Raw genomic sequence first — 25859 nt, 5'->3', positions numbered from 1 at the left:
GCAAGGTTTTCACATTGACATTTGATAACGTTAGTCAGCTAACGCTAGTCAGTAGCTACTTGACTTAAATACGATTCACCGTGGGTGCATTATTGTTGATAGACGGACAGTGTCAGGTCCTGGAGAAAGGACAGGCCATCATCTGATTTGATGTAACGTAGCTAACGCTAGCTTTTCAGCTAATGCTATAATAACACCAAGCAAAACACATCCCGTCCGAGCTCCCCGTCACACGCTCTGTCGGGGACAATGGAATTTAAGAAAGTGTATTTGCTGTTAAAATGACAAACAGCATCACACTTTAAAACACGTTAATTTTATAATCCTCACTCCGCAGGAGATAAATTACGTCATGGGATCGGAGGCTAGAATTGATGTGTATTGATTGATTGATTGATTGAAAACTTTATTAACAGATTGCAGAATGGGTACAATACAGTACAGCTCAATACACACAATTGTTAAAGGGATGCAGACCAGAGAAAGACTTTCGTCGTTTACATCAGGGTCCCCCATTTTCAATTCATCATGACATTTATGACATACATGACATACAGATACCAAGTCCTCACTCAGTGGCAAGAAGCCATTCTCTCTCTCTGATGCATACATAATAAAATAATGTATGACTGAAGTGATGGAGGCCATGTTTGAAGGCAAACAAAAGCAAATCCCCCTCAGATCGCACAGCAACCAGAATAAACAGCTTTGTGATAGAATAAAAAAAATGCACAGTGCATTTCCATAGCTGTGGATGAGTCCACTGACACCACTGAGAAGCCTATGTTCTGAAGAACCGTTCATGTTCTGAAGAACTGTTCATGTTCTGAATTGTTATTGCTAAAGATTGAGACGATTGGATCAGTTGTACTTTTTTTTGGAATACTTGAAACCCTTTTTTTGTGGAATATTTGATGCGGCCCAGCCTCACCCAGACTCTACCTCCAGCGGCCCCCAGGTGAATTGAGTTTGAGACCCCTGGTTTAGACTGTTATGACTGCATGATTGTATTGACTGTCATGTCCTTGCTGTCCACAATATCTATAATGTAATGTTTTCTCAGGATTCTATGAAGTGGAACTGAATATTGTTTTGTATATTAATTATCGTTTCATGTGCTGCAGAACAGGAACCTGCTGAAAACCGAGTAAGGCCAGTTTAAACTGTATTTATGATTTTGTATGAAAACTGTATGATTTTATTGCTTCCATGTGGCAAATAAAACTGTGTGAAATGTACATGTGAAATGTCATTTTTAACCCTTTCCTGTATAAATAAAGTGACCTTTAATTAAATTTGATTGTGAATGAGATATATGGAGCTGAGGCACTTTGCTCTGCGGTCCTTCTCGTCAGAGGGTCCGAAATAACCCTGATAAATTGCACACAGGCCATCTGTTGGGTTTACATTCAACTCAACCCATTCTTCTTTTGGAGCAGTATCTGTGACGTGAATTTAGTAGACAGCGTTTCCTCCTTAGCCACGTCGTACAGATGAAACGTTTGCCTGTATTGAACTCGATGATCATCTCTGTTCGGCACAAACAAGGGACTAAACACGTTTCGCAATTATGCCACATCAATGTGGAACGCCCTACCCACAGCCGTGAAGGAATGTGAATCACTACCCTCCTTCTAGGGCTGGGCGATATGGCCTAACATTTTAATCTCCAATTATTATTATTTAAATCAGATTTACGATTTTAATCGATTTTTTTCTCTTGAAAACTACAAACGCCAAGTAAATTATTCAAATAACCTTTGTTTTTATTTGACACAAAATAATTATCAAACCAAGATGAATTTCCCTATTGGGATTGAAGTGCAAACCTAGCTTTCACTAATCTTCACTTAAAGAAAAAAATATGTATATATATATATATATATAAAAGGTTACTCTTGATCAAACAAAGATGAATGTCCCTATTGGGATTAATAGTGCAATAACGTGTTTTCTCACCAAACTTCACTTAAAACAAATAAAAGGTGCCTCTTGATCATCAAACAAGAATGAATTTCCCTAAAAACCACCATATGCTGTGATATATACAAAGATGCTTTAACTGCTTATAATAAAACCATCCGCTTAGGAAGGAAAGATTACTTCTCTAAAATCATTACAGAAAATGCTGGAAACTCCAGAATCCTCTTTTCCACTATTAATGTACTACTCAACACTGCCCCTACACCTCCTCAGTCATCAACGGTTAAGTGTGAAGAACTTGCACTATTCTTTAACAACAAAATAACCTTGATCAGGGCCAGCATTACTCATGATGGAAATAAAGCTGATTGCGGCAAACCGTGCAATGTAACCATGAGAAGTTTCACATGCATCACATTAGATGTACTCTGCAAAACTGTCTCAGAATGTAACTCCTCCACCTCAGACATTGACCCTATACCTACAGCTTTCTTCAAACGGGTATTTAATAGTGTTTCAAGCCCTGTGCTAGATATCATAAACACTTCCCTTAGGACTGGTATTTTCCCGGATGCCTTTAAAACAGCAGTTGTAAAGCCATTACTAAAAAAACCTAACTTGGATAGTAATGAAATGGCAAATTATCGTCCAATATCCAACCTACCATTCATTAGTAAAGTACTTGAAAAGATAGTAGTTTCAGTTCAAATAAATTCCTTTCTTGAAGAAAACAACATCTTAGAAGAATTTCAGTCAGGATTCAGAAAATATCATAGCACTGAAACTGCCCTCACCAAAATAATCAGTGACCTCAGACTAAACTCTGACGAGAATAAGATCTCCATCCTTATCCTGTTAGATCTCAGTGCAGCATTTGATACAATCGATCACGATATTCTAATCGATCGTCTTGAAAACCATGTCGGTTTCTCAGAACATGTGCTGGGCTGGTTTAAAACATACATCAGAGGGAGGAAATTCTATGTTAAACTAGGAGATCACATGTCTGATATATACGACAACAACTATGGAGTTGCACAAGGGAGTTGCTTAGGTCCTTTACTCTTCTCCCTTTACATGTTACCGCTGGGTGATATCATCGGAGAACATAATGTAGATTTCCATAGCTATGCGGATCAGGGTTAGAAATTAACATTTTTTTTCAAGGGCTTTTTTTGCCCCCCTTAATTGCTTTTCGGGGGCTTTTTTTTGTATTTCGGGGGCACAACATTTTTATAATGAAAATTAACATAAAGATTATAAAACATTGTTGACACTTTTTTTACAGTCTTCGTCCCTATGTTTGATAACGTAATGTTAATGTCTCCATATATAGGGCTCTACGCTAACCTTTTTCCCAAGGAGCACATGTGCTCCTAAATAAAATTTTTATAAATAAAATCTAAATACAAATTTAGGAGCACACAGAAATTTAGGAGCACAGTGACAATTGTTCAAGTAACACACACACATGCACACGATGTGTGACATCATGGCTTGGTTTCATGTTTTGAGGTACCTTCAATTATCTGTAAATAATACATACATACTCTATCTAAATAGATTAAATATTATTGTCCCTGAGTGAGGGCAAGTTGTGTTGTTGTCTTGATATAATAACCGGTTGCCTCTGGATCAATGAATGTCTAATATTGAATAATATTATTAGATATTTTATTTTTAACATCCCTAATTCCAACAGTCAAGAGGCTTGTTTCAAATTGATGAAAAACCCCACACACGCAACGTTTGTGAGTATAGGCTCTGGCCAGATCATCAATGAAATACGTTGCGCGCTCAGCGCTGTGGAATGAAGGAAATGCGCATCGGGATCGGATTTGGATGTTATTCTTTTGGAGTTGTGTTACAAATGGAATGGTCTTTCCCCGCCGAACACAAGTTACTTAACGTTACACAGAACACAGGTCGCGCTATGCAGATGCTTAGCTTGCTAACGTTAACAGTGTAATGCTTGATGAGAGCAGAGCGCTCTCTCTGTGTTCGCAGCACCTCTCAAGTGCCTGTAACACGCAGCGGGCCCCGCCTCCCTCCTCCTTGGAACAAACATTCCACCCAAAAACTGAATTTCAGTCCAGTTTCAATCTGAACTATTAACAGCGGAGCTGTTTTGTAATCTTCACAATCACTCGTCTGTCTCGCACACTGCAAGTAAATGATTTTTCCGGTTTGCACACACACATATTATTAGGGGCAATACGAGGGAAATGCTCGCACTGTAGAGCATATATATAATTATATATATAATTAGTAAACTGTCTGGGGCTTTTTTTGCCCCCCTTAACTGATTTTCGAGGGCATTTGGTAAATTTTCGAGGGCATTTTGCCCCAAGCCCCCGTTAATTTCCAACCCTGATGCGGATGATACACAACTGTACATATCTGCTGAACCAAATGATACAGCGATTAGCTCCATTACAGACTGCTTACTGGCAATAAATAAATGGATGAGTAAGAACTTCCTGAAACTAAACGAGAACAAAACTGAAATTCTAATTATCGGCTCCAAAACTAAAAAAGAAACATTAATAAAGAACCTGGGGGGACTAACCCCTTGGATCAAATCTGAGGTCAATAGTCTTGGGGTTATCATAGATTCAGAACTGAACTTCAATTCTCATATTAGCAAAGTGACGAAAACATCGTTCTTCCATCTCAGAAATATAGCAAAAGTACGACCATTTATTAATCAGAACGATGCTGAGAAGCTAATTCATGCATTCATATCTAGCCGGTTAGACTACTGTAATGCACTTTTCACAGGTCTCCCTAAGAAAACCACAGAGAGGCTTCAGCTAATCCAAAACTCTGCAGCCCGACTGCTAACTAGAACCAAAAGGAGAGAGCACATTAGTCCAGTCTTAGCCGCTTTACACTGGCTTCCTGTAACATTTAGAATTGACTTTAAGGTCCTTCTCCTTACATACAAAGCTCTAAATGGACAGGGACCTAGCTACATCGCCAACACTCTAATAAATTACACACCAGCAAGAACACTGCGATCATCAGCTGCTGGACTACTAGAGGCTCCCAGAAGCAGTCAAAAGAGGATCGGTAATGCAGCCTTTATCAACTATGCCCCAAAACTATGGAACAAACTACCCCAAAACATCAGGGAAGCCAACTCGCTAGACATCTTTAAAAGACAGCTTAAAACCTATCTCTTTGCTCAGGCATTTCACTGATAGATATCTGCTACCACCTAGTGGCAAGAGGAAACATCAGGGATATCCTGACACAACTTGTATTTACCTGCACTATTCTTACCCTGCCTACTCTTATACACTGCCTATCAAATTCATGTGTCGGTTATTGCACTTTTTACTTCTTACTGATGACTATTTTTAAACTGAATCATTTTAAACTATTCTTATTATTTGCTAGATCCAAATGTGAAACACTGTGATTATTTGTTCATGAATTACAGGAGTATTACTGAATAGAGAGCCTATTAGGATGCTAGATCCTAATGTGAAACACTGTGATTTGCCATATCTTGCTATGCTCGCTCATGCCTGTATTTTTTATGTCCGTTCTATTTTATAATTTTTTGACTATTTTTAAACTGAATCATTTTAAACTATTTTTACTATTTGTGTTACTGAAAACTGTAAGCGGAGAGCCTATTGGGATGCTAGATCCTAATGTGAAACACTGTGATTCTACCTGTCTATCTGATTCTACCTGTCTATCTTTTTATGCTCGCTTATGCCTGTATTTTTTACTGTTGTGAAGCACTTTGAACTGCAACCTCTGTATGAAAAGTGCTATACAAATAAAGTTATTATTATTATTATTGGGACTAATAACGTGCTAATCTAACTTTCACCAAACATCACTTTTTTGTAAAATAAAAGATGACACTTGAAAAAAAAGTTTTGAAAATCTTCCTAAATCATTAATTCGAATTAATCCATCAAATCGATTAATCGCCCAACCCTACCTCCTTCACAACCGCCCTCAAAGTGCACCTACGGGAGACTGCAATTCGAAACTGGCCCCCGTAAAAGTCCAAACCCAAAGCCCACCCACCAACCCACCCCCCTCCTAATGTACAGTTTCCTCCCCCTCAAATGTATAGAGTTTCTGTTAGGATCTCTGGTAAACAGTACTGTATATCTGTATATCTTGTATGTCATAAATGTAACAGTACTGTATATCTGTATGTCATGTATGTCGTAAATGTCAGGATATATATCTGTATGTCATAAATGTCTTGATTAGTGATGCACCGATGTGAAAATTGTGGCCGATACCGATAACCGATATTAATATTGCTGTTCTGGCCGATATCGATATTTACCGATGTCGATATCTCTGTATAGAAAACACTTTTTTATGATAATCAAATAAAGAGCTATTTTCCAAAACGCATATATTTTTTTACTTCAGAAATGACTGATATTTTGAAACTATTTAAGGCCAAAACATGTAAAAAATAAAATAAAAAAATTATAATATTTATTTTATTTTATATCTGCCCTATCTTGATATCGGACCGATACCGATGTGTAAAAAAACGGATATTATATCGGGGGCCGATATATCGTGCATCACTTGATGAATTGAAAATGGGGGACCCTGATGTAAACAAGACGAAAGTCTTTCTCTGGTCTGCATCCCCTTAACACATTGACCGCCAGCAGCAGGGGACGCTGGTCCCCCTTCATCGCCAGGTCTTTATTCAATGGATATAGTTTTAGACTGCGACATTTGCGAGTGCTTAAAATATATCCTTTATTATATCTATGGGTCTAATAACGCCATCGACTGTCAGTGAGTTGCTTCCAGTCAACATGACCAAAACAGATTGTTTTTTCATCCGTACATTTCCGTTTTATACCGTTTTGAATAGAGAATGGTTTGGGTGCTTTTGAGTAATTCCAGGAAAAAGACAAGAAAAAGGCATTTTAGTGTAATCCAGTCATCACGTTGTAATTTTTCGGCTGATTATCTAATCATCCTGAAATCAACGCTAGATTATCATTATTATATCTCGTCGTGCATACATGAAATGGCCCTCGTAGCGGAGCGCTCGCTCGCTCAGATCGGCTCATAAAACACACCAGCCCATTTCCAATGGGATGCAATAGCTCCGCAAGACAGTAGAGGGCGGTGTTGACTGTCTGCCAGCTCAGACACACTCACCAGGGTATACAGAGGCTGCAGACATGAATTATGAATAGATATAGCGAATAAACTAAATAACAATCGTTTTTGGCGATATTCGCATGGCGAGCAATAACGAGTATATTTGTTTTTGGCAATTATTGTGTTAACAATTGTGTGTATTGAGCCGTACTGTATTGTACCCATTCTACAACCTGTTAATAAAATGTTCAATCAATCAATCAATCTGCCTCCTCTTGTGATCGGTCAACACTATACAGATTAGGCTTGGGCGGTATGACGGTATTACGGTATACCAGGGTATTTCAAAATCCCGCCGGTATGATTCTCAATACCGTGACGTCACAGACTGTGCGCCAAATCACAGATGGGTTTCCTTCTATTACACTGACACGGAGTTGATTGTAGTGCACAGCACGCGCCAGCAGAGGGCAGGGCAGTCTGTCTGTCCCTCTCTCAGTCAGAGCTGAGCTGAGCAGGTGACGCTACGCATGTGTTCCTTTGGGTCTTTCATCTCGCGTGTGTTAATCTGCACGACAAATAAAGACTGATTCTTCTTTAGAATGCAGTTATGGACCGGTGGCCGTCCGTTTATTAAGATCGAATGGACCATGGGTCCACTTCCAGACATTGGATGATTGAGGAATCGGGAACGGAGCGTTTTTCTAACGTTTTGAAATGGATTTGTGCGTGAATGTGGACTCGGGACATCTTGTTTTGGTACCGGTAAGTTATGTTATGTTATGGTTAAGTATTGGCTTCGGTGATTCACTACAGTGGTTTAACGGCTTAAGCTGGGTTTTGATTATCACTTAATAAATGCAGAATAAATTTTGTGCGTCTTTATGTGTAGTTGTGTACTACTGTCGTGAGTTTGTGAGTCATATTGCTCTAATTTCAGCCTCCGTTATACGTTATTTTTTTCCGTATGACTTGTTCCATATCTGTGTGTCTCGAATGTGCGCGCCGATTTGTTTACTTTGGCAACACGGGTCGCTAAGGAATTTAGGTTCGAGGTCGAAGAAAGTGCACTTTTAGGTTGAAAACGGCCCTAATGTCAACGTGTTCCAATATAAGCGTTATGTATGGTGATAACAAGTATATTGTTAACTTTGCTCTGCTACCCCCCCCCCCCCCCCCCCCCCCGCTGATGAAAATGAAAGTCATGTCAGCAAGGTATGACGGACGGTATGAAAGAAATGATACCGCCGAAGCCTAATACAGATGATGAGGACTGTGCAGAGTCAACACTACAGCCATGAGGACTGTGTAGAGTCAACACTACGCCGTAGACTCAAACCACACACAATTTAGTGGAATAAGCAGGTAACTTGTAAATGTAATGTAACTCAGTGGTTCAGTCTACAAGGTCCACATCGCTGGTGCAGACTCGACCACAGTGATGTGTGTGTGTGTGTGCGTGCGTGTGTGTGTGTGTAGGTGTGTGTAGGTGTGTGTGTGTGTAGGTGTGTGTAGGTGTGTGTGTAGGTGTGTGTGTGTGTGTGTGTGTGTGTTCAGTCTACAACATGGTCCTCATTTCAAATAATTAAATCGTGGTGCATCTTTAAGAACGCGGGCAGATAAAGGTGTACATGATAAAACTAGCACAATAAATACCAAATAAACATCTCAACGTAAGATTCAGCCGTCGGAACGAGCAGCTCGAGGAGAGGAAGCACCAGGCTCAGCTGCCAGATTACATCCAACCAACAGTGTTTAACGACGTAAACGAGGAAGTGAGAGAGCCGTAGAGCTGGTTCCTCCGCTTCAGTTCACCTGCTGCAAGGTGTACCGTCACTCATTAACATAACGTGATCCCCCGCCATTGGGTAGCCTATATAATTTCTTTGAAAAATAATTATAAAGAAAAACATTATGCTAAAACTAGCCGCTATCAATGGTGGTGGTGGCTCAATGACGCACACTATAAAGATGACAGAGATATGGCAGATGATGATGATGATAACAGATAATAGAGCCTTCGCCGAATACCCAATGGAGCCTTCATCATAAAGCTGCATTGACATTCCTGTGGTCTCTCTCTCTCTCCACGGGGAATTTAGAGTGACTGATGCAGTCCTGTGGTCTCTCTCTCTCTCTCCACGGGGATTAGAGTGACTGATGCAGTCCTGTGGTCTCTCTCTCTCCACGGGGATTAGAGTGACTGATGCAGTCCTGTAGTCTCTCTCTCTCTCTCTCCACGGGGATTAGTGACTGATGCAGTCCTGTGGTCCTCTCTCTCTCTCTCCACGGGGATTAGAGTGACTGATGCAGTCCTGTGGGCTCTCTCTCTCCACGGGGATTAGAGTGACTGATGCAGTCCTGTGGTCTCTCTCTCTCCACGGGGATTAGAGTGACTGATGCAGTCCTGTAGTCTCTCTCTCTCTCTCTCCACGGGGATTAGTGACTGATGCAGTCCTGTGGTCTCTCTCTCTCCCTCCTCTCTCACAGGGATTAGAGTGACTGATGCAGTCCTGTGGTCTCTCTCTCTCTCTCTCTCCACGGGGATTAGAGTGACTGATGCAGTCCTGTGGTCTCTCTCTCTCTCTCTCTCTCCACGGGGATTAGAGTGACTGATGCAGTCCTGTGGTCTCTCTCTCTCTCTCTCTCTCCACGGGGATTAGAGTGGACTGATGCAGTCCTGTGGTCTCTCTCTCTCTCCACAGGGATTAGGAGTGACTGATGCAGTCCTGTGGTCTCTCTCTCTCTCCACAGGGATTAGAGTGACTGATGCAGTCCTGTGGTCCTCTCTCTCTCTCCACGGGGATTAGAGTGACTGATGCAGTCCTGTGGTCTCCTCTCTCTCTCTCTCTCTCTCCACAGGGATTAGAGTTGACTGATGCAGTCCTGTGGTCTCTCTCTCTCTCCTCTCTCCACAGGGATTAGAGTGACTGATGCAGTCCTGTGGTCTCTCTCTCTCTCTTCCACGGGGATTAGAGTGACTGATGCAGTCCTGTGGTCTCTCTCTCTCCACAGGGATTAGAGTGACTGATGCAGTCCTGTGGTCTCTCTCTCTCTCCACGGGGATTAGTGACTGATGCAGTCCTGTGGTCTCTCCTCTCTCCCCTCTCCTCTCCACAGGGATTAGAGTGACTGATGCAGTCCTGTAGTCTCTCTCTCTCTCTCTCCACGGGGATTAGAGTGAATGATGCAGTCCTGTGGTCCTCTCTCTCTCTCTCTCTCCACGGGGGATTAGAGTGACTTGATGCAGTCCTGTGGTCTCTCTCTCTCTCTCTCTCTCCACGGGGATTAGAGTGACTGATGCAGTCCTGTGGTCTCTCTCTCTCTCTCTCTCCACGGGGATTAGAGTGACTGATGCAGTCCTGTGGTCTCTCTCTCTCTCTCTCTCCACGGGGATTAGAGTGACTGATGTAGTCCTGTGGTCTCTCTCTCTCTCCGAGGGGATTAGAGTGACTGATGCAGTCCTGTGGTCTCTCTCTCTCTCCACAGGGATTAGAGTGACTGATGCAGTCCTGTGGTCTCTCTCTCTCTCTCTCTCTCTCACGGGGATTAGAGTGACTGATGCAGTCCTGTGGTCTCTCTCTCTCCACGGGATTAGAGTGACTGATGCAGTCCTGTGGTCTCTCTCTCTCTCTCCACAGGGATTAGAGTGACTGATGCAGTCCTGTGGTCTCTCTCTCTCTCTCCACGGGGATTAGAGTGACTGATGCAGTCCTGTGGTCTCTCTCTCTCTCCACGGGGATTAGAGTGACTGATGCAGTCCTGTGGTCTCTCTCTCTCTCCACGGGGATTAGAGTGACTGATGCAGTCCTGTGGGTCTCTCTCTCTCTCTCTCTCTCTCTCTCCACGGGGATTAGAGTGACTGATGCAGTCTGTGGTTCTCTCTCTCCACGGGGATTAGAGTGACTGATGCAGTCCTGTGGTCTCTCTCTCTCTCTCTCTCTCTCTCCACAGGGATTAGAGTGACTGATGCAGTCCTGTGGTCTCTCTCTCTCTCCACAGGGATTAGAGTGACTGATGCAGTCCTGTGGTCTCTCTCTCTCTCCGAGGGGATTAGAGTGACTGATGCAGTCCTGTGTCTCTCTCTCTCCACGGGGATTAGAGTGACTGATGCAGTCCTGTGGTCTCTCTCTCTCTCCACAGGGATTAGAGTGACTGATGCAGTTTCTGTGGTCTCTCTCTCTCTCTCCACGGGGATTAGAGTGACTGATGCAGTCCTGTGGTCTCTCTCTCTCCACGGGGGATTAGAGTGACTGATGCAGTCCCTGTGGTCTCTCTCTCTCTCTCTCTCCACGGGGATTAGAGTGACTGATGCAGTCCTGTGGTCTCCTCTCTCTCTCTCTCTCTCTCTCTCTCCACGGGGATTAGAGTGACTGATGCAGTCCTGTGGTCTCTCTCTCTCTCTCTCCACGGGGATTAGAGTGACTGATGCAGTCCCCTGCGATGCGGCGGGTTTCGTCTTGACCCGTACGAAGGAGGAGGAGTCAAGCAGCCATTACAATCGTCTTGAAGCTGAGCCGGCTGAAACTGAGAGTACTACTGAAACCAATTAACCCGTCTCAAAACCCCTGCCTTCTTTTCTTTAAAATAATAAAATAATTCAGGAGTACAGTTTTGAGCAAAAACATTAAACATTTGTTTTTTCTTAAAAAAAATTATATCTTGCAGCATATTTTAAGTTTTTCTTCTTATATTAAAATATATTTAGTTTAAGAATTTGTAAAGGATAGGCAAAAATAATATTCCTTTTTTTCGGTCATTGATTTTGGATTTTGTGTGTGTGAGAGCTTGCCTTGAATATGTACATTTGTCATTTTATTTGTTTGTAAGTCCACACGGGTGCGTTTGATTTGTCTGTAAACAAGACCAAAAAATAAACTGTCCAGGGGATTTGACCGGCGGCCATTTGGGTGTGATATTGAGTTATTAGTTCTCATCTCGCTGATCCTTTATGCCGGGAAACGTAGGATTTTGAATGTTGGAGATTAAGCATGTTGTGTAAAGATGCTTAGGGCTCAGGACTGGGTTTCAGAAGCCCAATAATAACAGATTTGATTTGATTTGATTACGGATCCCCATTAGCTGGTGCCATAGCAACCAGCTAGTCGTCCTGGGGTCCACACAAGAAAGAAAACATACAAAAACAATTATTATTGCAAAACTAAATTATTAAAAGTCAGCACTCAACACACAATGCATGAAACCTAACAATTAAGATGGCTAAAATGACATGCAAGCACAGAAACAGAAAACAAAACAAAACACTTTACAGTGTTAAATACAATTTAAGATTCTTTTAAAAGTTAATCTACTGTGTGCATGTGTCGCCTCAGACGGCGCTGCTGCAGATCGCTCGACCCGTTTCTGTACTTTGTCAAGTTCAATTTGATTGGTTTTGTTATTCTTATTCGTGACCCGTTCTGTCTAAATGTTTAATGTTGAGCGATTTTTTTGCAGTGTCAAATTTCCCTCGGGATAATAAAAGTATTTCTATTCTATTCTATAAATGCAGCAGAGGTTTTGAGGCAGGTTATTCCAAAGAGTTAATGGTAAATGGCTGCTTTTTTATATAACAGCTTTTATCCAAAGCGCTTTACAATTTGTTCCTCACACTTTACCCGTTCACTCACACATTCACACACCGACGGCGGAGGCGACCACGCAAGGTGCCGACCTGCTCATCGGGAGCAATTAGGGGTTAAGTGTCTTGCTCAAGGACACATCGACACGCTGCCCGGGAGGGAGGCGGGAATCGATCTCCTTAAAGCGCACAATTGTCCGTGCCCTTGTCCAAAGAAGATAAATCATGACAAGCAAATGGTAACTGTGGGGCTACAGTGGATTTCTACTGTAATAAGATAAGATAAGATATTCCTTTATTGATCCCTTGGGGAGATTCAGGCATCATAGCAGGGGGGGGGGGGGGGTACGTACAGGTATAGGCGTGGGGGGAGGGGGGGGGGGGGTACAGATATAGGCGTGGGGGAGGGGGGAGGTACAGGTATAGGCATGGGAATAATAGTGTTCGTCAAACCAAGTGTTTGTTTTGCATAAAGGAAATCAGTTTGTATTTTTAACCTTTTCACCGCCGCACTACCAAACGGTTAACCCTTGCTTTCACTGCGACAATACACAGAAGGTTAAGCCTTTCACTGCCACACAACAGCAGGTTAACCCTTTCACTGCCACACAACAGCAGGTTAACCCTTTCACTGCCACACTGCAGAAGGTTAACCCTTTACTATGGCACTACCGACGGTAACCGTCGGTGGTGTGATAGTAAAGGGTTAACCTTCTGCAGTGTGGCAGTGAAAGGGTTAAGTGATGATGAGTACGGTGCAACACCAGTTGGCGGTCAGACATGGCAGTGGGTCCGAATGCAGAATCACCACCTCGGAGGATCCAGAGAGCCACGGCGCTCGCTCGGCCGGCACGCGTCCCAGAGGGGTTTAAAACACGACTTATTCTACTCAACAAACCATTATTCATGATATTGATTTGACACCTGGGCTCATTAAAATAGTGTATTCAAAGTGACAAGGCAACAAATCCATAACACCCAGGTCCTCTGTGAGCTCAGAACCAGCTGTAGATGTGGACCATCAGCTCGGGGGAGAAGCGGTGCTTTTTAAGCATTCGTTGAAGAGCAAATCCAACCTGCTTTATTCATGGTTGTTTATACTGTAATATACTCCCTCTGTATTTCAATAAACCAGGCCCATCTTATGTAAGATAACGTACTAGATTGAAAGATTAAGATGGGCCTGGTCTACAAGATACACTACACCACTAAGGTACCCATGTACATGTCGAAATACTTCCCAAAGGTCAGTGAATACCACGATCACAACACCAGAGGGAGCTCCACAAATCATGTTAAACCCAGATTCGGCTCAAACAAGGGACTAAACACGTTTCGCAATTATGCCACATCAGTGTGGAACGCCCTACCCACAGCCGTAAAGGAATGTGAATCACTACCCACTTTCAAAACCACTCTCAAAGAGCACCTACGGGAGACTGCAATTCGAAACTGGCCCCTGTAAATGTCCAACCTCCCCCCCCCCCCCCCCCCAACGTACAGTTTCCTCCCCCTCAAATGTATATACAGTATTCTCTTTTAGAAACTCTGTCTGTAAATAAACAGTACTGTATATTTGTATATCTTGTATGTCATAAATGTCTGGATGTAACAGTACTGTATATCTGTATGTCATAAATGTTATGAATTGAAAATTGGGGACCCTGATGTTTCTCTGGTCTGCATCCCCTTAACAATTGTGTGTATTCAGCCGTACTGTATTGTACCCATTCTGCAATCTGTTAATAAAATGTTCAATCAATCAATAAGACTTTTCATGAGCTTATGATACAGGCCTAGTATTGTAAACATACTAGTAGATAAGACTTTGAGATTATTCTCTCTCTCTCTCTCTCTCTCTCCCTCTCCCTCTCTCTCTCCCTCTCTCTCTCTCTCCTCTCTCTCTCTCTCCCTCTCCCTCTCCCTCTCCTCTCTCTCTCCCTCTCCTCTCTCTCTCTCCCTCCCTCTCTCTCTCTCTCCCTCTCCCTCTCCCTCTCCTCTCTCTCCCTCTCTCTAACACGTGGGTGTTCAATGATATCGTATCCTTCATGGCCACAGAAACAATGAACAAAGCAAAACAGAGGCTACTTTTCCAACTGACAGGATCTCTTCCTTTTTTATCAATCTTTTAAATGAATGGAAATTCTATTCTGCTTGCAGCTGAATGTGGTGATTATTATTTTATGAAAATAAACGGTGTGCAAGGCAAGAATTAAATGAATGAATTTAAATGAATCTTTTTAACATGCCATAGTACAGATACAGGCCCAATGAACAGTGAGTTTCTTATTCAACAGCCTGCGAACTTAACTTAGTAATGCAAACCTAAAATGTGATGCTGTGTTAACCCTTTCACTGCTGCACTACCAAAACGGTTAACCCTTTCACTGCGACAGGTCACAGGTTAACCCTTTCACTGCCACACAACAGCCGGTTAACCCTTTCACTGCGACAAGTCACAGAAGGTTAACCCTTTCACTGCAACAACTCACAGAAGGTTAACCCTTTCACTGCCACACGACAGGTTAACCCTTTCACTGCCACACGACAGCCGGTTAACCCTTTCACTGCCACACGACAGAAGGTTAACCCTTTACTATCACACAACCGACGCGGTCGTCACATCACTGATAACAACAAGGTGAATGTCGACATGTTGCAGACGGCAGTTGGCCGGTGTTTCCCACGCTAATCACACGCTAATCACACGCAACAGCAGCGAGCAGGTGTGTGTTGACGTTGTGTGTCTCTCTCTACAGCAGGTGTGTGTTGACGTTGTGTGTCTCTCTCTACAGCAGGTGTGTGTTGACGTTGTGTGTCTCTCTCTACAGCAGGTGTGTGTTGACGTTGTGTGTCTCTCTCTACAGCAGGTGTGTGTTGACGTTGTGTGTCTCTCTCTACAGCAGGTGTGTGTTGACGTTGTGTGTCTCTCTCTACAGCAGGTGTGTGTTGACGTTGTGTGTCTCTCTCTACAGCAGGTGTGTGTTGACGTTGTGTGTCTCTCTCTACAGCAGGTGTGTGTTGACGTTGTGTGTCTCTCTCTACAGCAGGTGTGTGTTGACGTTGTGTGTCTCTACAGCAGGTGTGTGTAGACGTTGTGTGTCTCTCTCTACAGCAGGTGTGTGTTGACGTTGTGTGTCTCTACAGCAGGTGTGTGTAGACGTTGTGTGTCTCTACAGCAGGTGTGTGTTGACGTTGTGTGTCTCTCTCTACAGCAGGTGTGTGTTGACGTTGTGTGTCTCTACAGCAGGTGTGTGTTGACGTTGTGTGTCTCTCTCTACAGCAGGTGTGTGTTGACGTTGTGTGTCTCTACAGCAGGTGTGTGTTGACGTTGTGTGTCTCTACAGCAGGTGTGTGTTGACGTTGTGTGTCTCTCTCTACAGCAGGTGTGTGTTGACGTTGTGTGTCTCTCTCTACAGCAGGTGTGTGTTGACGTTGTGTGTCTCTCTCTACAGCAGGTGTGTGTTGACGTTGTGTGTCTCTCTCTACAGCAGGTGTGTGTTGACGTTGTGTGTCTCTACAGCAGGTGTGTGTAGACGTTGTGTGTCTCTCTCTACAGCAGGTGTGTGTTGGGTCAGGATGTGTGTTGGGTCAGGGTCAGTGTGTGTGTTGGGTCAGTGTGTGTGTTGGGTCAGTGTGTGTGTTGGGTCAGGGTCAGTGTGTGTGTTGGGTCAGTGTGTGTGTTGGGTCAGTGTGTGTGTTGGGTCAGGGTCAGTGTGTGTGTTGGGTGTGTGTCAGTGTGTGTGTTGGGTCAGTGTGTGTGTTGGGTCAGTGTGTGTGTTGGGTCAGTGTGTGTGTTGGGTCAGTGTGTGTGTTGGGTCAGTGTGTGTGTTGGGTCAGTGTGTGTGTTGGGTCAGTGTGTGTGTTGGGTCAGGGTCAGTGTGTGTGTTGGGTCAGGGTCAGTGTGTGTGTTGGGTCAGGGTCAGTGTGTGTGTTGGGTCAGTGTGTGTGTTGGGTCAGGGTCAGTGTGTGTGTTGGGTCAGTGTGTGTGTTGGGTCAGGGTCAGGGTGTGTGTTGGGTGTGTGTCAGGGTGTGTGCCCGCACGGTGACCCACCTTCTGCTGACGCCTCGCCAGGTCCGTGGGCTGCTTGGCGTTGAACGGGTAGGCGATGCAGCGCAGGACGAACACGTAGATCTGCAGTTTACTCTTCCTCTCCGCCTCCTCCTCCTCCTCCTCCTTCAGGAGTCTCTCCCTCCGCTCCTCGTCCTCCTCGCCGCCGCCGGGAGCTTTACCGGGAGCTTTACCGGGAGCTTTACCGGGAGGCGGCACCGGGGCGGCGGGCAGCGCTGGGTGGTCAGCGGTGTGTTTCCTCGGTTTATTACCTGAATGAATTAATTAATTAATGAATGAAAACTTTATTTAACAGATTGCAGAATGGGTACAGTAGTACAGTACGGCTCAATACACACAATTGTTAAGGGGATGCAGACCAGAGAAAGACTTTCGTCTTGTTTACATCAGGGTCCCCCATTTTCAATTCATAGTGACATTTATGACATACACAACATGTGACATCATGACAATTATGACATAGGGACATGCATGACATACAGGTATCTAGTACTGTACTGTACCTCCACGGTGCCCCCCAGCAGGTGTAGTAACAGCAGGTTTAACAACAGGAGGCTCTTCTTCAGGCTCGGACTCTCCCCCGGTGTCGTCACTGGAAGACGGGTCCAACATGGTGACAACTCACTCTCAGCAGCAGCAGGTGTTGTGTAGATTAAATGTCAGAAACTCCTGCTGCTGTTGTTCAGCAACAATCTAAATGTTTGTTCTTCTTCAGTCGACGTGGCGTTCCGTTCGCGGCGCGGCGGCTTCACTTTTTTTTATTTTTTTTATTAATTTGTTTAATGTTCCTTCTTCTGTGTGTTTGGGAGTGATGGCGGTGTCGACGACTTGAGTGACTTCTCTCTCTTCTTGGCAGCAGGATGTCGCGGAGAGAGAGGGGGAGGGAGGGGGGGAGAGAGAGAGAGAGGGAGAGAGAGAGGGGAGGAGGAGTTTAGGAGGAGGACGGGTTCGCTTCGCGCTTCTTCTGGGGTTGAGCTCGCGCCGCGCTCCTCTACAGTCCAGTGGGATGGTGGCTCGCGCGCCGCGCTCCTCTACAGTCCAGTGGGATGGTGGCTCGCGCGCCGCGCTCCTCTAGAGTCCAGTGGAATGGTGGCTCGCGCGCCGCGGCTGCCGATGCAGAGGCACTGAACTGAGCGCGAGGCGGTGCAGCAGGTGAGCGACCTGTAGCTGGAACAGCAGCACGTGGGAGGTGCCTTTTTTTTTTAACCCCTGGTGAACCAGACGGCTCTATAGGGAGGTGTAGTCTGACGTCACTGGTTGTTCCACCCGTATAGGCAGTGTTGCGATGCTCATATCAACACAGGCTGCACGCACGCTAATGACGCCACATGCACGCGCGCTCCCAGGCACGTGCGCGCGCTTCCCCATAAATGTTCCCTTGCATAAGGACAGACTAAAAACAATGCCTAATTCCTCTACAAATGGAATGTAACACCTGACGACCGGCGCTATTGATATGCAAAGTACCCAGGTGTGTACTGCGAGTTGGCGCATCAGTCGAGTGCAGCGCATTCCTGTGTGCACGTGCACACGCTTCTGCTCACAAAACTTAGGTTGCCCGGAGTGCAATCTCGTCCCATGAGCAACGCATCGCTGCGTATAGGGATTTATCATTGGGAAAATTGATTATGGGCTATTGTAACAATTCTGCCGCATGAACATTGGCAAGCTTTCCATTTTTGCACAAAATGAGTTCCCTTCTACCAATAATGATTGTTTAAGCATTTTTGGTTGAAACAAAGGTAGTTATAATAAGGTTTTTAATTTGTCATAAAAAAAAGAACTACATTTGCCTGTTGTTCAGTAGCCAGTAGGCAGCCTGTTAGGCTGCCGCATGCATATTAGTCACGGCCAGCTTATACCAAGCTAGTTAGCTAACGTTAACGTTACCCCGCTAAACGTACTAGACGTTAGCATTATGTCTACTGTCGTGAACCATTTTCAATTGGGGCATGTAGAGGAGTTTCGGGAACGAGTAAAATGTGCAGGTCCTCTTCTCAGACCTGTGCACTGCACACGCATCATGCCGGCTAGCAAGCTAACTAGCTACATGTCACGGCCCGTTGATACCACGATAGCTAACTAACATTAACGTTGCAAACTCAAAAACCTTATAACTACTACTGTAGTGTCCATACGTTCCCTGGCAGAATACTTTGTTTGTGAGGACAAAAGTATACAAAGAGGAGAGAACCATTTTAAATCGGAGCATGTTAGAGGAGTTTCGGGAATGCCGGCTAGCAAGCTAGCTACTAACGTCATGTAAAAACAATAACGTTATAAACTATACACAATATGTACAACGAAACAATGATTTACATTAGTGTTTACAGTGATTTAATATACAGCGAAATAACGTTATACGATTTAAAATATAAATACAAATGGTCACGTGATTGTTGCTTTTAAAAATGGTGGTTGGCTTTAGAGATTAATGGTTATGATCACCAGAGAGATACTAGCCACAGATTCAGGGTCAGTTATTTTCCCATTGTACGAATTGTTAAGGTTATGTAAGGGAAATCTGATCCTATAGGTCTGTGACTACAGGCAGAAGGCTACGCTGTGGTGACGTCAGTCAGCCGTGCAGAATAGCAGTGTAGTTTCCCAGCGAACAAAAACATAAACGTTGTTATTTTGTTACCTTTACGATTAATCGCGAATATTTTCATGTTGAGCTATAGATTGTGGATGAATACGCACAGAAAGGTACACCATGCCAACGTTAATGCTTTATTTATCTAAAACGAGCCGATTTAGAAATGGTCAATGGGGAAATACATTAAGTGGAACAGAGGGTGGAACAGGAAAAAACGAAAATGACGTAACCACTACACCTCCCTATATCCCTGCGTTTGCAGAAGCAGTGCACCCCTTTCCACAAATGTAACAGTACTAGATACCTGTATGTCATGTATGTCCCTATGTCATAATTTTCATGATGTCATGTATGTTGTGTATGTCATAAATGTCATTATGAATTGAAAATGGGGGACCCTGATGTAAACAAGACGAAAGTCTTTCTGTCTGCATCCCCTTAACACTTTGATTGCCTAAGGCTAAATTCATGATATACCATCCGTTGCCAGCTTTATTTAACATGGAGAAGTTCCCCTTCTTTGCAGGGCTATAACTTTTTAAATTCTATTGCTAGATTGCCATTATTAGGGCCCATTCAAGGTCCTATATGTATTGTTCATGGTGTAGCAACGTTAAACTTTTTCATTCACATATTCATACTAAAATATGGTCTAAAGTATAAGTATGTTTTCATCTCTTTCTGCAGCTTTCTCCAGAACGTGATTTATAGCCCCAAATGCATTATATTGATGATGAAATACAGTTTGATAGCAATCAGCGCGATATAAAAAATTCCAACTGGACGTACTTCTGGAAGTTACTACACGTCATCTGATGTTGACCAGATGGGCGAGGGGGCGTTTATAATTCCGTGGGCAGCGTTATACCATTCATCTAATGTAGGTCATATGTTCATCATAGCAGTTAGTAAAGAACGCGGTAATATTACACGCTAAAACTCACCACAGTCTCCTCGGGCCACTGGGCGATCAGCGTGGCGTAGACAGTTTTCCATTATGGGATGTCGAAATACCCGGTCCATTTCCAGGTTGTATAATAGTATATACGTCCAAATCATGTTGTTTATCAAGTTATTGGCAACGGATCGCTATGTATTGTGTCGAGCTCGAGTCCCGGGACCTATAGCGAGTGCCCGGAAGTAATATGGGTGAGCACCACTTCATCCACATGACTTCCTCTTTGGGCGATATGCCGATCGGCCACCAGATGGCGCTCTTGAACCGCTAGAGGATTGAGAGGAGATCATAACTGTGTGTGAAGGCTGCAGAGGGGAAATATGATTCCGATCACAGATTTTTGAAATATTGATATCAAAGACGAGTTACGGCGTCCTAGGCAACTTGCGCATGGCTAGGAAAGATGCCTAAACACGTTTCCGGCACTTAAAGTGTTAACAATTGTGTGTATTATGCCGTACTGTATTGTACCCATTCTGCAATCTGTTAAATAAAGTTTTCATTCATTCATTCATCCATCCATTCATTCATTCATTCATTCATTCATTCATTCATTCATTCATTCATTCATTCATCCCTATGAACGATTACAGACTAAATTGAACAATGGGTTTGTGTGGCTCCATACAGTGGGATGCTCCTGCTGATGATGATAACAACAACAACAACAACAACAACAACAACAACAACAACAACAACAACAACAACAACACCAGCAATAACAGAACATATAGGCTAAGAAAACAATTCCACTAACTATGAAATTGTAGTTTATAGGCTTTATACTACAGCCCCCTCTTTAACCTATTAATTGGTCGGTTTGGTTTTAGTCGGCCAAGAGTTTGTTGATCGATTAGTCATGTTTGTAATGCTTGTTGATCGATTAGTCATGATTGTAATGCTTTTTTCCCTCAATGTTGCATCAGTTATTCTGAATAATGATAAGCACATCTCTGATGAGCGCTAGATTTAGAGAGGTTCACACAATCATGATTAAATCAACCAATCAAATCAGCCGTAAATGTCCGAACAGCCTCCCACCCACCCATCCCCCTCCTAATGTACATTTCCCTCCCCCTCGTATGTATATATTTTCTGTTAGGATCTCTGGTAAACAGTACTGTATGTTTGCATATCTTGTATGTCATAATGTCATGATATATATCTGTATATCTGTATGTTGTGTATGTCATAAATGTCATTATGAATTGAAAATGAGGGACCCTGATGTAAACAAGACGAAAGTCTTTCTCTGGTCTGCATCCCCTTAACAATTGTGTGTATTGAGCCGTACTGTATACTGTACCCATTCTGCAATCTGGTAATAAAGTTTTCAATCAAACAATCAATCAATTTGTTGACAGGATCCAGTTTACTTAGAGCCCTAATGGGCCTACAGCAGCAGATTCTTGATCCCCCAAGTCTAGTGAGTCGAGCCCAACCAACCAATTACATGCAGTCATGTTCCTCCTGAGATGAGCTCCGGTCTCTTTAAAACATCCCTGGATTTGGATAATAGGCGCCGGGAGTCTATTCCACAAGATATCAGTGTCAAAGAGCAAAGCTCGAAGCTATGCTATTTGACTCTCTGCTTTTGAGGGGTACAATTTGATTCTTATGTTGTTGACTATAATGAACCATGGCAGTCCGTGAGGAAAGATAGTTTGGGACAGCGATACATTTCAGCTGCTTTATCTGCTTTTTTTTGTTGTCGATAACACACTAACCTGGAACACCCATGTAGATAGCCTGTGTAGCAGACTACAACAACGACTGCACTTTCTACGTCGCCTTAGAGTTCATGGTGTAGATCAAACATTTATGTTACTTTTCTACCAATCTGTATTAGAGAGTCATCAGATACGGTATTACAGCTGGGTTTGGTAACCTGTCTGTACAATTAAAGTCCAAACTGGTCCGTCTGATGCAGACTGCATGGAAGATCATAGGGGTGAAAGGTCACCCATCCCTGCAGTCTATGTTTGACTAAACAGGTTTAAAAACTCCTTTATTCCCATCTCAGTTAAACTTTTAAATAGTGCCAGATAAAGGGCAACTATGGAACGGATATTTGGTTGCTATATTATCGTGTATACTATAATATTATAATATTAATATTATATTATTTGTGTATACTATTCTAATTTTGTGTTGCCAGACATCCTGCTGTGCAGGTACTTTACTGTATCTTTTATACTGTGTATTGTTTGGAGTCAGTTGTGTTGTGTCATGTCTGTATGTGTAATGTCATTATTATTATTATTATTATTATTATGATGATGATGATGATGATGATGATGATGATGATGATGATGATGATGATGATGATGATGATGATGATGATGATGATGATGTATGTGTCTGTGGCTGTAGTGGGTGTAAGCCCAAGACACATTTCCCAGCTGATGGGACAATAAAGTGACTCTTGACTTGACTCTTGACTCCGTGCTGTGGCCGTCACGGGTATCACTCACGCGCACAAGGGCAGCAATGAGTTCACCAGAACAGAACAGTGACCCACTACAGCCAGGAGGACAGTAATAATAATAACACAACCCCCTCCAATGTACAGTAAATTACCAAGTATGGTCTTGTCAATATTCCAATGTACAGTTTTGGTTGTACAGTTGTACAGTGTACAGTGTCCCCCACCCACCCCTCCTTGGCTTTATTATTGCCAGCATGTATGCAGAATGAAAGAGTTCCCGACACGGAGCCTTGTGGCGATGTAACCCACTTTACATTTGTTTCCCCAAATCCACCACACTTCACTTTATTTATTTTTTTGATCCACTTTTTCTCCTCCTGTTTTTCTCTGATTTTCTCCCATCCCAATTCTAGTCGTTATGCCAATTCCCCCCTCCCCTTCCTGGTCGTTGCTCGCATTTGCCCCCCACTGGTCGGTCTAGGGAGCCCTGAAGTCTATCAGATGCTTCCTCCGTCACATAGGAGACAGCCAGCAACCTCTTTTCACCTGCCAGCGCGGACTCTCATTGGTGAAGTGTAACTCGTGGGAGGCTCACACTACCCTCACCATCTCCCTCCCTCGCTGTGCAGGCGCCCTGACCGACCTGTAGGAGTCGCTGTTTACAACGACCAGATTACCACCCCACAGGCTTCCCTCCCGCTGACTCTGCCAATTGAGTCAGTATGACGGCCGGCCAAGCCGGAGGCAACGCTGACAGCCGGATTCGATACCACACTTCACTTTAGACAACACTAGACCGATACGACATGTCTTCCACTGACGCGTTATTTAAACACAATATAGGATCCTGTATCTTACAATATGAGCAGTATCACACTGCGTTGATTGATTGATTGATTGAAAACTTTATTAACAGATTGCAAAATGGGTACAATACAGTACGGCTCAATACACACTATTGTTAAGGGGATGCAGACCAGAGAAAGACTTTCGTCTTGTTTACATCAGGGTCCCCCATTTTCAATTCATCATAACATATATGACATATATGACATACAGATACAGTACAGATGGACAAGCGTTGCTTGTATTTATCAAATTCACTCATTTCCCATTAGCTACACGGTAAGACACTCAAGCATCTCACCACACACTCTCCACCACTGAAGCCACTGATTAATTTTCTAGTAATTGCAGACTGAGCCGAAACATTAAGATAAATGTCTACAAGCCAGAATTAATCGTCACGCGTAACCTTGAACGGATACTGGAGAGAAGCAGATCAAGCCTGCTTGCTCATGTATAACTCCAGTCCTTACTGTCAGGGATATGCGAGTGAGGCATTATGTCTTTGGTGTCGGTTGTTCTTAAACCAGATTATTAACTAATTATTGCTTTTAATGCACCAATGTTGAAACAACAGGGACAACGATGGAAATAAGTCCTGGACTTTTCGTTTCTATCCCTGACGAGGCAAAGACACATGTTGATCTGTCAATGTTGTTATATGTTTATGTCAATAAATCAAATAAAATAAAATAAATCACTCTTGAATGCTGTCATCAACCTTATTTCCTGTTAATGGTCTATATTAGTAATGCACTGTATCAATAAGCACTGTATCAATAAGCACTGTATCAATAAGCAATGTATCAATAGCTGTGGACTATCGGCGAAGCAAGAAGAGGTCCCCTGCTCCCATCACTCTCTGAGGAGGAGGTGGAGGAGGTGGAGACCCCTGCTCCCATCACTCTCTGAGGGGAGGAGGAGGAGGAGGTGGAGACCCCTGCTCCCATCACTCTCTGAGGGGAGGAGGTGGAGGAGGTGGAGACCCCTGCTCCCATCACTCTCTGAGGAGGAGGTGGAGACCCCTGCTCCCATCACTCTCTGAGGGGAGGAGGTGGAGGAGGTGGAGACCCCTGCTCCCATCACTCTCTGAGGGGAGGAGGAGGTGGAGACCCCTGCTCCCATCACTCTCTGAGGGGAGGAGGTGGAGGAGGTGGAGACCCCTGCTCCCATCACTCTCTGAGGGGAGGAGGAGGAGGAGGTGGAGACCCCTGCTCCCATCACTCTCTGAGGGGAGGAGGTGGAGGAGGTGGAGACCCCTGCTCCCATCACTCTCTGAGGGGAGGAGGTGGAGGAGGTGGAGACCCCTGCTCCCATCACTCTCTGAGGGGAGGAGGAGGAGGAGGTGGAGACCCCTGCTCCCATCACTCTCTGAGGGGAGGAGGTGGAGGAGGTGGAGACCCCTGCTCCCATCACTCTCTGAGGGGAGGAGGAGGAGGAGGTGGAGACCCCTGCTCCCATCACTCTCTGAGGGGAGGAGGTGGAGGAGGTGGAGACCCCTGCTCCCATCACTCTCTGAGGGGAGGAGGAGGTGGAGACCCCTGCTCCCATCACTCTCTGAGGGGAGGTGGAGGAGGTGGAGACCCCTGCTCCCATCACTCTCTGAGGGGAGGAGGTGGAGGAGGTGGAGACCCCTGCTCCCATCACTCTCTGAGGGGAGGAGGAGGAGGAGGTGGAGACCCCTGCTCCCATCACTCTCTGAGGGGAGGAGGAGGAGGAGGTGGAGACCCCTGCTCCCATCACTATCTGAGGAGGAGGTGGAGACCCCTGCTCCCATCACTCTCTGAGGGGAGGAGGAGGAGGAGGTGGAGACCCCTGCTCCCATCACTCTCTGAGGGGAGGAGGAGGAGGTGGAGACCCCTGCTCCCATCACTCTCTGAGAGGAGGTGGAGGAGGAGACCCCTGCTCCCATCACTATCTGAGAGGAGGAGGAGGTGGAGACCCCTGCTCCCATCACTCTCTGAGGGGAGGAGGTGGAGACCCCTGCTCCCATCACTCTCTGAGGGGAGGAGGTGGAGGAGGAGACCCCTGCTCCCATCACTCTCTGAGGGGAGGAGGTGGAGGTGGAGACCCCTGCTCCCATCACTCTCTGAGGGGAGGAGGAGGAGGTGGAGACCCCTGCTCCCATCACTCTCTGAGGGGAGGAGGAGGAGGAGGTGGAGACCCCTGCTCCCATCACTCTCTGAGGGGAGGAGGTGGAGACCCCTGCTCCCATCACTCTCTGAGAGGAGGAGGTGGAGGAGGTGGAGACCCCTGCTCCCATCACTCTCTGAGGGGAGGAGGTGGAGGAGGTGGAGACCCCTGCTCCCATCACTCTCTGAGGGGAGGAGGTGGTGGAGGTGG

General features: G+C 44.5%; 1 protein-coding gene across 1 annotated transcript in view; it reads right to left on the bottom strand.

The window, feature by feature from the left end:
* The window catches only part of cadps2 (Ca++-dependent secretion activator 2), a gene marked incomplete at its 3' end in the record, with an annotated part of 521480 nt that extends 503996 nt beyond the window's left edge, over positions 1 to 17484 (bottom strand). The window contains 2 exon segments of the mRNA XM_084334474.1: positions 16668 to 16936; positions 17189 to 17484. Of these exon segments, the coding sequence (XP_084190600.1) occupies positions 16668 to 16936; positions 17189 to 17297 (378 nt within the window). The 5' untranslated portion in view covers positions 17298 to 17484.
* Between the last annotated feature and the right edge of the window lie 8375 nt (positions 17485 to 25859).

The sequence above is a fragment of the Notolepis coatsorum genome (assembly GCF_963971535.1).
Source record: "Notolepis coatsorum genome assembly, chromosome: 18".
Classification (NCBI taxonomy): domain Eukaryota; kingdom Metazoa; phylum Chordata; class Actinopteri; order Aulopiformes; family Paralepididae; genus Notolepis; species Notolepis coatsorum.
This window is presented reverse-complemented; position numbering and strand designations above follow the sequence as displayed.